This window comes from Bombus pascuorum, chromosome 8 (assembly GCF_905332965.1).
Source record: "Bombus pascuorum chromosome 8, iyBomPasc1.1, whole genome shotgun sequence".
Lineage (NCBI taxonomy): Eukaryota > Metazoa > Arthropoda > Insecta > Hymenoptera > Apidae > Bombus > Bombus pascuorum.
The window spans coordinates 11,863,908-11,877,399 of record NC_083495.1 but is presented as its reverse complement, the minus strand read 5'-3'; the positions used below and the strand labels follow the sequence as shown (position 1 = coordinate 11,877,399).

Sequence of the window (13,492 nt, the reverse complement as noted above, 5' to 3'; positions counted from 1 at the left end):
AAAAAATCCTTACTTATCAATATTTCATAATTTGTATATGCATCGTAAGTCGATAAGGAAGGAAATGGAATTGCCCTGTTTCTGTTTCTATATTTTACGTACGATTAAATTTTTTATCTACTGATATATTGATAAGATACTTCAAAAAACATACTTTCTCACTTACTAAATACAGGTTTTTTTAATACCAACCTTTGTTACGCGAATATTTCACTCAATGAATAAATTCATTATTGATAAAAAAAAAATCAATATTTTAATGCCGGTACTATTTGTGTAGTAACACGTACTACGTTTTGTATATTCATATTTGATATTAGTTTCCTTCGGGTTTTTTAACTTCACATGATTATATAATTCCACTAAAATATTCCTACAATTTGAACAATTTGTTATTCGACCAATTAATTATTCTATTCATTACATAATATTGTTTTATTACAATATAATATTTACAATTATATTCGTAATTCTGTAGATTGATATTTCTGTCTTCTCTTAAGCGATCTCACACCATATTATTTATTATACGTATATCCATATTGATCGAAATGTAAACATCGATTTCCTGTCGGTCAATGGAATCCTTCTCTACTCATTACAAAGGAAAAACTGTCTATCTTTATATAGACAGCTGCTATCAATAATATCATCGATGGAAACGGCCTCGTAACCTTTCCATGTCTACAAACTCGTTTACTAGAAATAGCAGAGTCAGGTATAAGAATATTTGATAACTAAACCACTCGAAAAATACAGTTCATCCCATTTTCTACGAAAGTTCGTTGCCCATAGTCGCCACTTTATTACACGACTATAATGTCTTTGTATTCACGCCATCAAGATAAATTATGTGTCCAATCATGATGATTCATTAAACAAGATAAGTATGAAATTCACTGAAGAATCCTGACGCTGTTTTATCGTATCTTGCACTAACGATAGAACCAGGTTGACAATCTGCAGTTTTGCACCTTGACAAAAATATATTTCTATAATTTAACTCCAATCTTCTGCAATTTCTCTTAATAATGGAAGATTACATCATTGGTATAGAATATGTTCTCCTTTTGCTATTACTCTTGTAGGATCGATGACTTCAGCAATCATTCAAATATGTATACACAGTCTTTTTAAGTAATTTCAAATATACAATTTCCTAAAATCTGCTATATTGCTACAGAGATCTTGTAGCAGTCTTTGTAATAGTAATCAAAGACATAGTACCCTCTCTTGAGCTGGTGTTATTCTTAACAACATGACTTTCCAGGTATAAAATCAAAATGTTAAACTTCAGTTTGCAGAAAGAAAATATTTTCAGATATAACCCTGGATAACGAATTCAATAATTTCAAAATTCTAAAAATACCCTGAGTTAAAGAGTCTTTAAATAACATGGAAAAATTACAAGCGTGAAGATTTAAGTATGTCAATCATAGTATAGTGCACATACAGGGAAAGAAATATGAGTCTACGTTATAAAAAATGAATACACGTGCTGTATGTGTGTTAGGAAATTATTACTCGATACTTGCAGGTATATATGACCCTTGTAGTGAAAGGGTTAAGGGCACTTCACAACAACACAGTTTTACTGGCGCGCATTATTAAAATCGCTTTATCAAAATCACTTAAATATTTCAAATTTTCCATTTAATTTAATACCTTACAATATTGATGAAAATAAATTATTCGCTGCAAGCATAAGAAGATATACAAGTAGAAGATGTGAACCTTGCAGATTCCCTGCACCATTTTTGTTCATCTTTCGATGTTGAAAATTTAATTTTTCATTTTAATAAAAGAAGATGAAAATTTATAACATCGTTAGAAACTTTCGTATAAAATAAACCTTGCTATAATAAATTTTGTACTTGTTGTGTTAATTGTTTGTAAGGTCGACAATGCTAATTTTTTGTATAAATTTCTTACAAGATCAGTAGCTTCGGTTTCTTTGTCAACTTCTTGCAAGCTGAACAAATGCTGAATAATAGTACAAATCTTCATGTCCTTAGTCACTCAGAAGTATCTCATGTTTTTCAAAATGTTCACACGCTTCTCATGCAGGATGTACGTAGTTTATTTTGCGTGATTTCAACGACGCCGTAAACATTGAAACATCTGGCTCCATTAACGATGATCTTCCGTATATGTATTTTGCGAGTGAAAATTGCCCCACTTACAGCAACATTGCCACACCATTAACAATTCAACCGTTCCTTTATTACCGTGTATATCGAATAGACAGAAACGTTCAGTACTTTCTACGTTCCACCACGTGAACAACCAATTTCTTGGTTTTCAGATTAAGTAAATGTAAATTCCGGGAAACGTCGATTTTTTATTACCTTCTGTGCTAATTCAAGGTGTGTCTTAAAAGCACGTTCTCGACGAGGGAGTGTCTCGAATCGGTCATTTCGTTGATGGAGCACCTTGGATCCATTTTAATCGAGGCCACGGTCGCGAAATCGTGAACACAATCGATTGAGAAATCGTCCTGAGTCGTCGTGATCATTATCTTTTCTATGAAGCTACAAACTCATTTGTTCCAACCTAAATGAGAAATCTATCGTAAAAAGTAGTTGTTTCTTTCCAATATTTATTTTTTTTTTTTTTTATACGGTTTTGCTATGTTCAATAAAATTCGTAGCTAATTGTGAATTTTTGAAATGTGTAACTATAGTTATTCCATATCTTATAATAGATTACAAATTGTGAAAATTATCTATTTTATGAATCGCGATCATTGGACATAAATCGCACCTGATTTTTTATATATTCTCATTATGTTCACTGAAATTCACTGAAATTCACTGAAATTCACAATAATAGCACAGGCATGGATTACGAAGTATTTCAGGAACACTAGCAATGTTTATTATAATCCAAGATAATGGCGTGATATTGGCAAAATTATGTTTCCGACTTCCGCAGGACCTCGAAAATCGTTTGCTTTCTGTTTTCCAGTTCGAGGAAAGGCTCGATTTATCGCGTAGCGTGTATATCGATGATGAATCTTCCTGTAGCCTTCAGGGAGCTTTAAAACAACGACGCATACCGGAAAATCGAACGACGTTCTATTTTCATTTCGTTAAAAGCATGGTGTTGAAATAATTACAATGAGAATGAATGGAGGAGAAATCGTATATACAAGGTGTGCAATCATTATAAAAATGAATGTCGAAAGAGGATGATCCTACAAGGGAAGATAAGTAAAGAAAAGAAGATTCTGAATATTTTCCTTTGACAATTGATAGTGAAGATTATTTTGATGTTAGAAAAATTGAAGATAAATAATACGTAAAACATAAACAATGTAAAATAATTGAGAACCGTGTATAATGATTTAATTCAAGGAGAGTCGTCGTATGCAACATCATGTGTTTTGAACAATTTCTGCATTAGTAAAATGAATCTTAGAAATTATACCTTATTTTCATTTGCAAACTCATTGTGAGTATACAGAGATAGATAGTACGATACAAAGACTGATAAGTAAGATATCAACGTTATTTGTAAACGACGTATCATTCCCTTGTGACAAAACTATGAATGTGCAAATATCTGTTTTTCTTAGTAAGGAAAAGGACACGATATCTTTTCCTTTTGCGTTTTACTACATAGATTAAAGCAATGAATGTATTTAACAAACATAGTATAACAGTGATGATTGTACTCTAAGCTTGATTTATCGCCTTATCTGATTAAGGGAATTATTCGATTTCATTTTCCAATTATGTGTTTTACCTTCAGGTGTGAGTTTTTCTAATCTATCGACGATTCGTTCGACCATGAAACAGGATCAGTTTTAACACAATCCTTTTTTTCTATCGTCAAAAGAAATTCTTAATTTTAGGAAAAATATAAGAGAATTGTTATTCCAATGCTACTATGATTTTTCTTAAAACCTTAACAATTTCTTTGTTTGTTTAAACAAGGATAAGATTCGGGCATACAAAGTATATATAAATACAGGAACTTCAATGAGATTAAATGCGCGCATAGGCAAAATATATTCAAAACCTCATATCCAAATATTGTATTTTATATTCTTCACTTATTTCTTCACACAGAATCGCTCTCTTTTCGATTGTACCATAATTGTTGGAATACTTGGTATTTCTCGTTGATTCGTTGAGAAACGGCCATAATACTTTTAATCGAAAATCATGTGGAAGAAATCGACTATTAGGGATCGTTGGGACGTATACTCATGGCAAAGGGGTTTAGAATAACGTGGAATAACGGAACGTTAAGGAGACATTGATTTCAATCTTCTGCTTTGTATCTTGACAGTTTCAATCCCACTGTCTGAGACGATAATCGAGGGTAACGATCGAACAGTAGCAGCAGCAGCAGCAGCAGCAGCTGGTTTCCACCAAACGAACGCCGCATTTTATTAGATTAGAACCAATCGACCCAGAAATGTGAAAGCGTAACGCAATTTCGGGTCGAGCTATCAATACAACAATACCCGCCATAGAATTAACCAATTGCGAAACAAAATAGTCAACTCGAATTCCAAACTTCTGATAATTGCACGAATTTATAGGGGGGGAAAGCAGAATGTATCATCGTAATTCCGTGAAATTGTTCAAGTAACATTTCTAAATGACTTGATATTAACGCTTATAATAGTAATTTTTCTACGTTTAATTTGTGCCGTATCGTTATCAGAATTAATATTATCACAGTTGTACTTCAAATTAGAATGTTCTTTACAAATTGCATTCGTATGTGTATTATGCAAATCAAACATTTGCCGTAGACCTTCGCTGCTAATATTTCAACAAGGACAGTGATGATAAAATGAGCAAAATCTTGTGTGTTTATCTTACAAATTACAAGCTATTTTATTTTGGACGTGTATTTATCTCATTTAATGTTAAAAAGTGAAATTATAAAAATTGTTTCTGCAATGGAATTTGTCAATTTTATTTTAAGCTATTTTATTTTGGATAAGTATTTATGTCACTTGATGTTAAAAAGTGAAATTATAAAAATTGTTTCTGCAATAGAATTTATCAATTTATCGATATTAGTAGTTAACGAAGTCACGCAAGATAATCCTAGAATTTCGAAACATACTGAAACAATTTCCAAACAGTTTATTGCAATTAAAAACCGTATTAGATCTGTACTTTTATGGTCATTGGCTGACATAGTCGGAATTAGTCGACGTATAAGAATCAGCCGAAAGAATCGCATTGGAAAATAGAAGCAGCTATAAATACTCTTGTACAAAACGCGTGCATCACGCATTCCTACGTGAACCCACGTCTAAAAATTCACGTTAGGTAATGGAAAATATAACGCATCGATCCTGCTACGTTAGCCAAACGTTATTCGCGTAATCAGTCAATAGGGCTAGATGAAAAGCGACAGCTTTCTGTTTGGGAACGCTCCCAATTTCGCATATTCCAGTGATACGTGCGTGCCATGCATCACAGTGTCACTGATTCAGGGAATTCTGCACTTAGAATTAACGTATATACTGTCTATATAATTAATGGTATCCATAATGTTAAATACAGGTGTTTTCAATTAATCCGCAGTAACGAAAAAATCGTTCTCCAAGTGGAAAATCGTATGAAATTTATTTATCGACAATTTGGCTGAGTTTCTGAGAAACGAAGTTAAAATTATAGCATAAAATACTATTTATAGAAGTTCGACTCGTATTCGTGGAAAACTTTGTTTTTAAATGTCGTAATTATTTTTCATCTGGTTACGCATAGCAAATAATTCTTTACTCTAAATCATGTTATTACATTATATTATTAGACAGATACGTTCAACTTCGTTATTAAATTTCGAATCAGAATTTTGTACAGAAAGATTTCGATAAACGTAGAATCTTTACAAATATCCTTAAAAATATAATTTTTGTCGTAATATGAAAGTTGCTTAAAGGTATAATATAACTAATTAAGTTATCACGGACGTATGCCACTAATAGAAGAACATGAATTCTGAAATTTGTTTAAAAATTGTCTACTTATATTATTAGTTTCTATTTGAAGTTGACCCTCATCATTCTTAATCCTTGTCAGTTGAAGTAGGACGCTTGCGTTTGACAACACCGTTGACAATCGAAGCGATAAGGCCTGAAAAGAAATTAGTAGTTATAAGAATAACATCTAAGTAATTAGTCAACGCCTCACGAATCGAACGTAATAACAGAGCCGTGGATCGCGCCCCTATTCTGCCGGCTTTTTACTCATCGAACACGCAATAGTCTAAGCTGAGCAGGCGCCGTGACGCAGCCAGCGAAGGCGCGCGCCCACAAACCCAACGAAGACGCGGCGTCCCGACGTCGTTTCTCGCCTCATAGTCCCGTCTTCCTCGTTCAGGCAGCTCAGTGCGTTGCGACTCGTCGCGGAGGCTTGTCGTGTCCATCGACAAATTCAGACGTGCGTTCGTATCAAACCTTATCCACACATTCGTGAATTCTATCAACTTTCGTTCTCGTGAAAAACAAAACTTTCTTTCGTCGATTGAACTCTCGAGACTTCGCATCCGATAATCGAGTATAAATTTACGAGTCGGGAGTAGGTTAAATTCGGGACAAAATAGAGTAAAAATCGTCTGCAAGTTAGCATCTGGACCGATGACACTATCAAGACTCTCTCTCTTAATGATATATAGAGCGAAGTAGAAATATAAACTTTCATCAGTGGCGAAGAGAATTATAGTTTTACTGGTAAAACTTGTGAAGATTCCATTTTGCAATTGGAGGAAGAGTGTCTGCTCGAGATACACGAGGCAGATACATTTTCGATAACACAGTGTGCACATTGTCAGAATGGTCATGATTGACATGGTGGACGTGATCGAAGACGAGGACCGGTGCGTATTAGAAAATTGCTTTCTTCGTTATGTACTAATTTTCATCGGTAATTCGTCGTAACCCGCCCTCCCCGTTGAATCGTGTGTTTCCGTGTTACGTAAATGTACCGCATCTGACGCGTTGATCTTTGACGTCGCGAGAGACGTTCGTGCGCTCAGCTTCGTTTAATTTGGAGAATTTCGCTGTTGGACATTTGCCGATGTTGCGACTGGTTGCGAAAAGGGTGACAGAGGGGGTGGAAAACGCTGGAGCTTTCACGTATATAACGAGGATTTCCGAGCCGAGCTTTAATCGTTTTCCAATACGCGGGAATATTATTTTTGGTCCAACGCCCAGTTTTGTTTTGCGCCCTTCGTTGCTTTTGGTAATGATCCAACAAACTGATTTCTCCATAAGTAGCATAGCTTTTACAGGTTTTGCTACTTGAAGAAAAATATTATACTTCAACTATTTAGTAATGATACTGGTACTATACTTTGATTTGATTATATTTTATTGTATTTTTTGTGTACGCATGAGTTTCTTCGACGGTTTCAACTTAGAAACGAGGAGCTTAGGATGACGCGAGCTTATTGTTAGTATATTTACGCATCGTAAGCCTTTCATGGACGTAATCCACGATCATGGGAGGAAAATCGTATCGACCGTTGAGAGAATAACAATAGAGCCGGAATCTTGAACGATCAACGTACAATCATGATCGCTCACGATGACCCAATAACCGTGAAAAATGTTTAATTGGACCGTGAACCATTTCGTAATTCGATTCATTCAATGAGACGTTCTCTTATCGAATCGTACTTTGTTTCTCTTTATTTATTTGTGAATCTGTAATTTTTATAATGTGTGGAACATTTGTTGTAACATTTAAAAAAACAAATATCTGTTTGCGTTGTATTTCTTTAAGTATATTCATAAAAATATGAATTTGCATAAATCTAAAGTATATTGAGATTAACCAATCAAACTCGTTTTGTATCCGGTAGGCAAAATTTAATAAAACACATTAGAAACGTCGCGAGCGTCTCACAGCCACAGTTTCTTATATAAATTTGCATAAATACGTGCAATCTTCCATCATAAATTGAAATAAACCGAGCAGATAGGTTTATCTAATCGAATTTTTTAATCTCTTATCAAAATTTTTCTAATTAAATTATATACAACATTGATCGCGCTAACGATGCTAACTCAAGAAAGCATACGAAGATGATTACACGTTCAACTCGCGAAAACGCTCATCTCACTCTCTACTTTTCTCGGGGAACAAGGGGAACAATAGTTGGAACGCGTTCTGCGAGCAGACATCATTGGAAGGACAATGGGAGACGTAACAATTAAAGAAACAGTCGCACTCCGCCAGTAGTATACGACAGTCCATTGTCAGACACGAATTGTCATCGTGAAAATCAGCTGATGCTGTTGCTGGTATGCTTTGTGTTCCATCGAAACATACAGTTGCTCGCACAAGTATTCGAACACTTCTAAGAGCCTCTAACGAATATATTTAAATTTTATCATGTAATGAGACTCGAATGACATAATTATATTGACAAAGTTTGAAATAAATCTGAACATATACGTAGTATATAGAAGTTACAAAATATGTAGTACATTATGTCCTTAATAATCTTCAATATTTAATGAGTTCTCAATGTTTAAAGAGTTTATATCTTTAACTCTTATTATATGTTTAAGATGACTAATCATGTTGTATACTAATTCTTTACATATGTTTTCGATAAATATCTTGTAACTTTCAACTTGGTCTCAAATTTCACCAATATAACCATGGCAGTCGTCATCTCGATACAAGCTAGCGAAATTTCAAAATATTTTCTGTAACACGCAACATACGTGTAGGTATATAAAAGTTTCCTATGATAGGTGTTCGCATAGTTTCGCGAATCACTGTAAATAAGGTTTTGCTCGCGGTTTCATCGAATTCGTATCAGTCGTATATGTGTGTGTGTGTGTGTGTGTGGTCTGTGTTGCGGCCTTGAAACTAGCTTTGTAGGGGGAGAAAAAAAAAGTTAAAAATTGCGACGAGGAAGGTCGATAGCGACGCGGTGGAACTTAGTGTCAGCGAGAGGGGAAATTCTGCTTCTTTGGATGAACCCCGTTTAACCGTAGTTTAACTCGATTAACGACGTTAGGTGAAATGATTCACGGAGCGCACGTGAAACGTGCTCATTGATTTTAGTCGAATGGAATATTCATGGACGCGTCCACGCGCGACGCTACGCGACAAAACGGCACTGTCGCGTGTCGGCGAAATGGCGCTGCTCGATTCAAGGGGTCGATTAACACATTGACTGCCGCGTTAGTCGTCGCTGACGCACGTTACTACATTTCTTAGGATCATTAAAATAAGATAAATTCCATAGGCTAATAATTTGTTGTCAACAATGTGAATCACTTAGATAATATTGTCGGAGGAAAAATGCGCACGTACGATATTTCACGAAAATGAAATTCCTCTTGAATTTTCTGGACGCATTAAGGCTACCACCCTGATACCTGTAACACGAAATGTGTAATTGATTATTGGGTGCGTTTGAGGTAATTGGAGGATTGTAACCGGAAAACCATATCGTTTTGTTTTGTATAATTATACACATATCGTGACGTTTGTATTGGTAAGATTGTACGCTATGTTTCGTAACTATAAAATTACTCCAAATATTCCAATTTTGATATATCGATATGGTAAGGAGAGGTGCTTGATATATTTTCAAATCGTATTGCAAACAATCTATCTTGTTAAAAAGGACATATTATATTGGTAAAATGAAAAACTATGTGATTCTTGTTTGATATTGCTAACACGGGCGTGACAAAATATTTTATTATATAAAAATTGAACTCAGGATATGGTAAAACGAAATTGTAACATCTTTTATAAATTTAACTCTCCTATTTTGTGTACTTTTAATATTCTACCTCGTATCTAATATGAATATCGAACATTTTATAGGATGGTTTTATGAGACACGATGTATAGCGAACTTTTCATGCAACGAGTTTCTGTAAGACGAATTTTATAATTTTATATAATAAGATTCGTGTAATTAGGCTTGTATCGCAATGTTCTTGCTCTAATCTTTGTATCACAAATTATACGTCCATCCGTGTCGCGATCTTCGTTTAGAAAAATTTATATTAAGAGCCTCGTATTATGAGCCACGTATTCTCAACTTCATCACTCCGAGTATCGTATTGTGAAATTCACACTTTACGTTCTCTATTATAGACGAGTTCCACATGGTAAACAACAAATTACGACACCGGTACAATAAAATTTCCATCGTAAACATAGGCATAGTTTATATTCCCAGGGTCAGTATTATAACATTGTAATTATGAGATACATATTTAGACGATTATACGAGTTCGTGCTGCGAGATTGCTATCCAATGGGTCGCATGTTTTCGCAAAACCGCACGCTCACCTCGTCACCGCGATTAACGCTACGTGATACGGCGTCGATATTCCAGACACGAGTCGACCAGTTTTATGTTTCTTGTTCACGAACAATCCGTAACGAATGAAATTAGCGATGAAGTTACGCCACCGGCTGGAATTTTCGGTGCGATTCCGCACCGTTGAGATTCTGACCGGCGATTGCAGGGTGAAACTTACATCGCTAGCAACATGAATATTCGATTCTCAAAGAGAAATGTAAGTTTCAAAATTCCAACCTTCGAATTTAAACGAGCTACTTCGCGTATCGTCATTTGCTAAATTATGTTCAACTGGATCCTTTGTTTGAAATTCATTGCTGACAGCAAGATTATTGCCTCTGGAGACAAACTAGACGAACAAACGTTACCTGCCTCGATGTTGTAGTCGTAATTGTTTGCAATATAATTATAACTTATGATGCATCGAATAAACATCGGATGTCGGGCTTGTTAGAAAATGTCGGACGATTTATTGATTCAGTCGGTTACGAGAGTGACGTGGTCCATATAGTTACGTTATACGCGATTTGTAAACAAGACTTCTTTGCTCAAATATCAATCGTTCCGACTGTTCTCTGTGCAAATGAGATTAGGCGATCTCCATCTCATTTAAAATACAATTGAAAAATGCATTTATAACGTATGCACAAATATACGAGAAGGTCTTATTAATCGTAGAAAAGAAGAGAAACGTAAGCCATAATTGATACAATGAATGAAAATTCATTCGAGGGAAATTTTAATTGAAGATTGTATTTCCGAGAATGCAGTTCTATTGCTGTAATATGCTGTTTAGTTATACTTTCCAGTGTCTTGACATTTTCCTATCGATAAATCGGTGTTTTTATAGAAAATATCATTTTTATCTTCAATCTCATAATCTGGCTATATACTATGTGAAAAAATAATTATGATTATGGTGTCATATATAAATATATATATATGAGTAACATTGATTAAAGGTTCAAACATCTAAAAATTTCCTGAAATGTTAAAAAGGCTGAAAGTGTGAAAACAATTAACTCTGATACGTGATTAATTGCAGACTCGTTGAATAACAAATTAGTTTCCTGAATGTTTCAGTCGAAGAAAAAACACACTGAAACTAAACGGCATAAGGCAACATAAGGCTTCTGTCAATATTTCAAGTAATACTTTATCAACTGTCAGTCTACAGCCTATATATAGTCCATAATATTCCGAGAACAATCATCGAAGTGGCTCTTGTTCCATTGTTTCAGATACGAGAGGCTCCTCAGGAGAGCGAAAACGGAGGATCTGTCGGAAGTTTCAGGAATTGGCTGCCTCTATCAAAGTGGTGTCGATCGTCAGGGTCGACCGGTCGTCGTGTTCGTCGGCAAATGGTTCCCCGCCACTAAAGTCAATCTAGACAAGGTAAGATCGAAATTTATCGAGCCTCGAACACGAACTTCGACCGCTAGGTCGAATCCATAGTGTCACGCGAAAGTATTCGAACTTAGCAGAGGGAATTTTTATCAAAATATTACGTGCGTTATACGAAACTTTTTGAAATTTCGTTCCAACTATGACGAAACATGACTATCATAAATATGTTGCTGAACTTTGGAATTAATCTGGAAATCTGTAAATGTAGGTTATGAGTTGTTCATTGCGGTCATGTCTTTAGCAAAAAATTAGTATAGAGTATAGTTAGTAAACGAATGCGTATAATTATTGAATGAATAATGGATACTCTGTTCGAGAGAACGTGTAATTAAGGCATTGAGGACAAAAGAGAATAAGCCATATCTTTTTTTAAACATAGATCTATATCATTTAATTTATTCTAATAACATTAATTTATCCTATATTTACCATACAAAAGTGGATGAATTCATTCTTTTCTAAATCAAACTTAGATAACGTAAGAGAATCATACTCATAAAATTTCACTGTAAGCGTTGAAATACTTTCACGAGCCACTTTAGGTCGATAATTTTCAATGCTAGTATTCGAAAAGTTATTCGACTACTTGTTTCTTTATTCTCTTGCGACTCTGTTATTTTTCTTTGCTTACCGAATACGCATTGTAAAACAGTTACTCGAGAGATAACGAATTCTAGCTTTACCGTACATATAATTGTATGATATTTTGAATTAACATGTCTGCTCGTGAGATTAGCACCATTCCGTCGTAAAGATACAAAATGCAGGAAATCGCAGATAGTGTTTACTCACAAACACCCCAAAAGATTACGTTCGTGCTCCAAACATACTCGTGCGAATGTTCCAGCATTCTACTCGTACAAGACTATGTGTTTTTCGTTGCAGTACGTCGATATAATACAAACTCTCTGCAGTGTCTTATATCCAACTTGTTATTTTCATTTTTTCAGTACGAACATTGAATATTGTTCGAATCTTAATTTATTATCACATTTCTGCAATCAAACACTCCAAAAATATATTTTTTATCCTTCGGTGAACTGAAAAACGTAGTTCCTCGGAAATTTCACGAATTACGACGATCTGTGTATAAAAATACGCTTTGTGTATTTTCCAACGCATTAAATCTCTCAAGGAATCGTAAACAAAGGTATGCTATAGTTATTAAAAGCACTACAATCGTTGATCGTAACGCGCAAACACTGCTGAATAAATCGAGTAGATTTCTCCTAAGAACAATCAACCCTGGTTTACGTACAATCGGCGTTTAAAATTTTCACCTTTGATCCGGCCCTATTCTTAACCATCCACGAACGTACCATGAACACGTGAACAGGCAGTGATCGTCTCGTGATTCAAAAACGTAGAAAAGAACGCGTAATGAAACATAGTGGCGAGAGGAAAGCTTGGTGAGAGCTTGAAATCAATACACTGCGCTGTAGGGGGCTAACCTCGCCTCTTTTATTATGGGCCTAGCGTGTTTTGCGGTTCTTTACAAGCAGATCGATTCGTTTAACATATCTTCACATTAAAAGGAAATTGAGGGCCATTCGTAATAAAAACCACTACCGACAGGATCTTTTCGATTTTCTAGATTATTATACTTTCTAGTAGTAGAACATAGAATCCACAATATGCTATAATGGAATTTCATTAATGGATTTGCGATGTTTATGTATTTATGGGAAGCTTAAAATTTCGCATTATACAAATATACGTAACACAAATATATTACAGAGATACTACACAAATATACCTAAAGTATAACATT

General features: G+C 34.8%; 1 protein-coding gene across 3 annotated transcripts in view; it reads left to right on the top strand.

Moving 5' to 3' along the window:
• Positions 1-13,492, top strand: part of LOC132909683 (protein GDAP2 homolog) — a 67,881-nt gene that overhangs the window by 38,058 nt on the left and 16,331 nt on the right. For all 3 annotated transcript variants that reach the window (XM_060964631.1, XM_060964633.1, XM_060964632.1), the window contains exon 8: positions 11,556-11,709. In XM_060964631.1, coding sequence (XP_060820614.1) covers positions 11,556-11,709 — 154 coding nt within the window. The remainder of the gene's footprint in view (positions 1-11,555; positions 11,710-13,492) is intronic.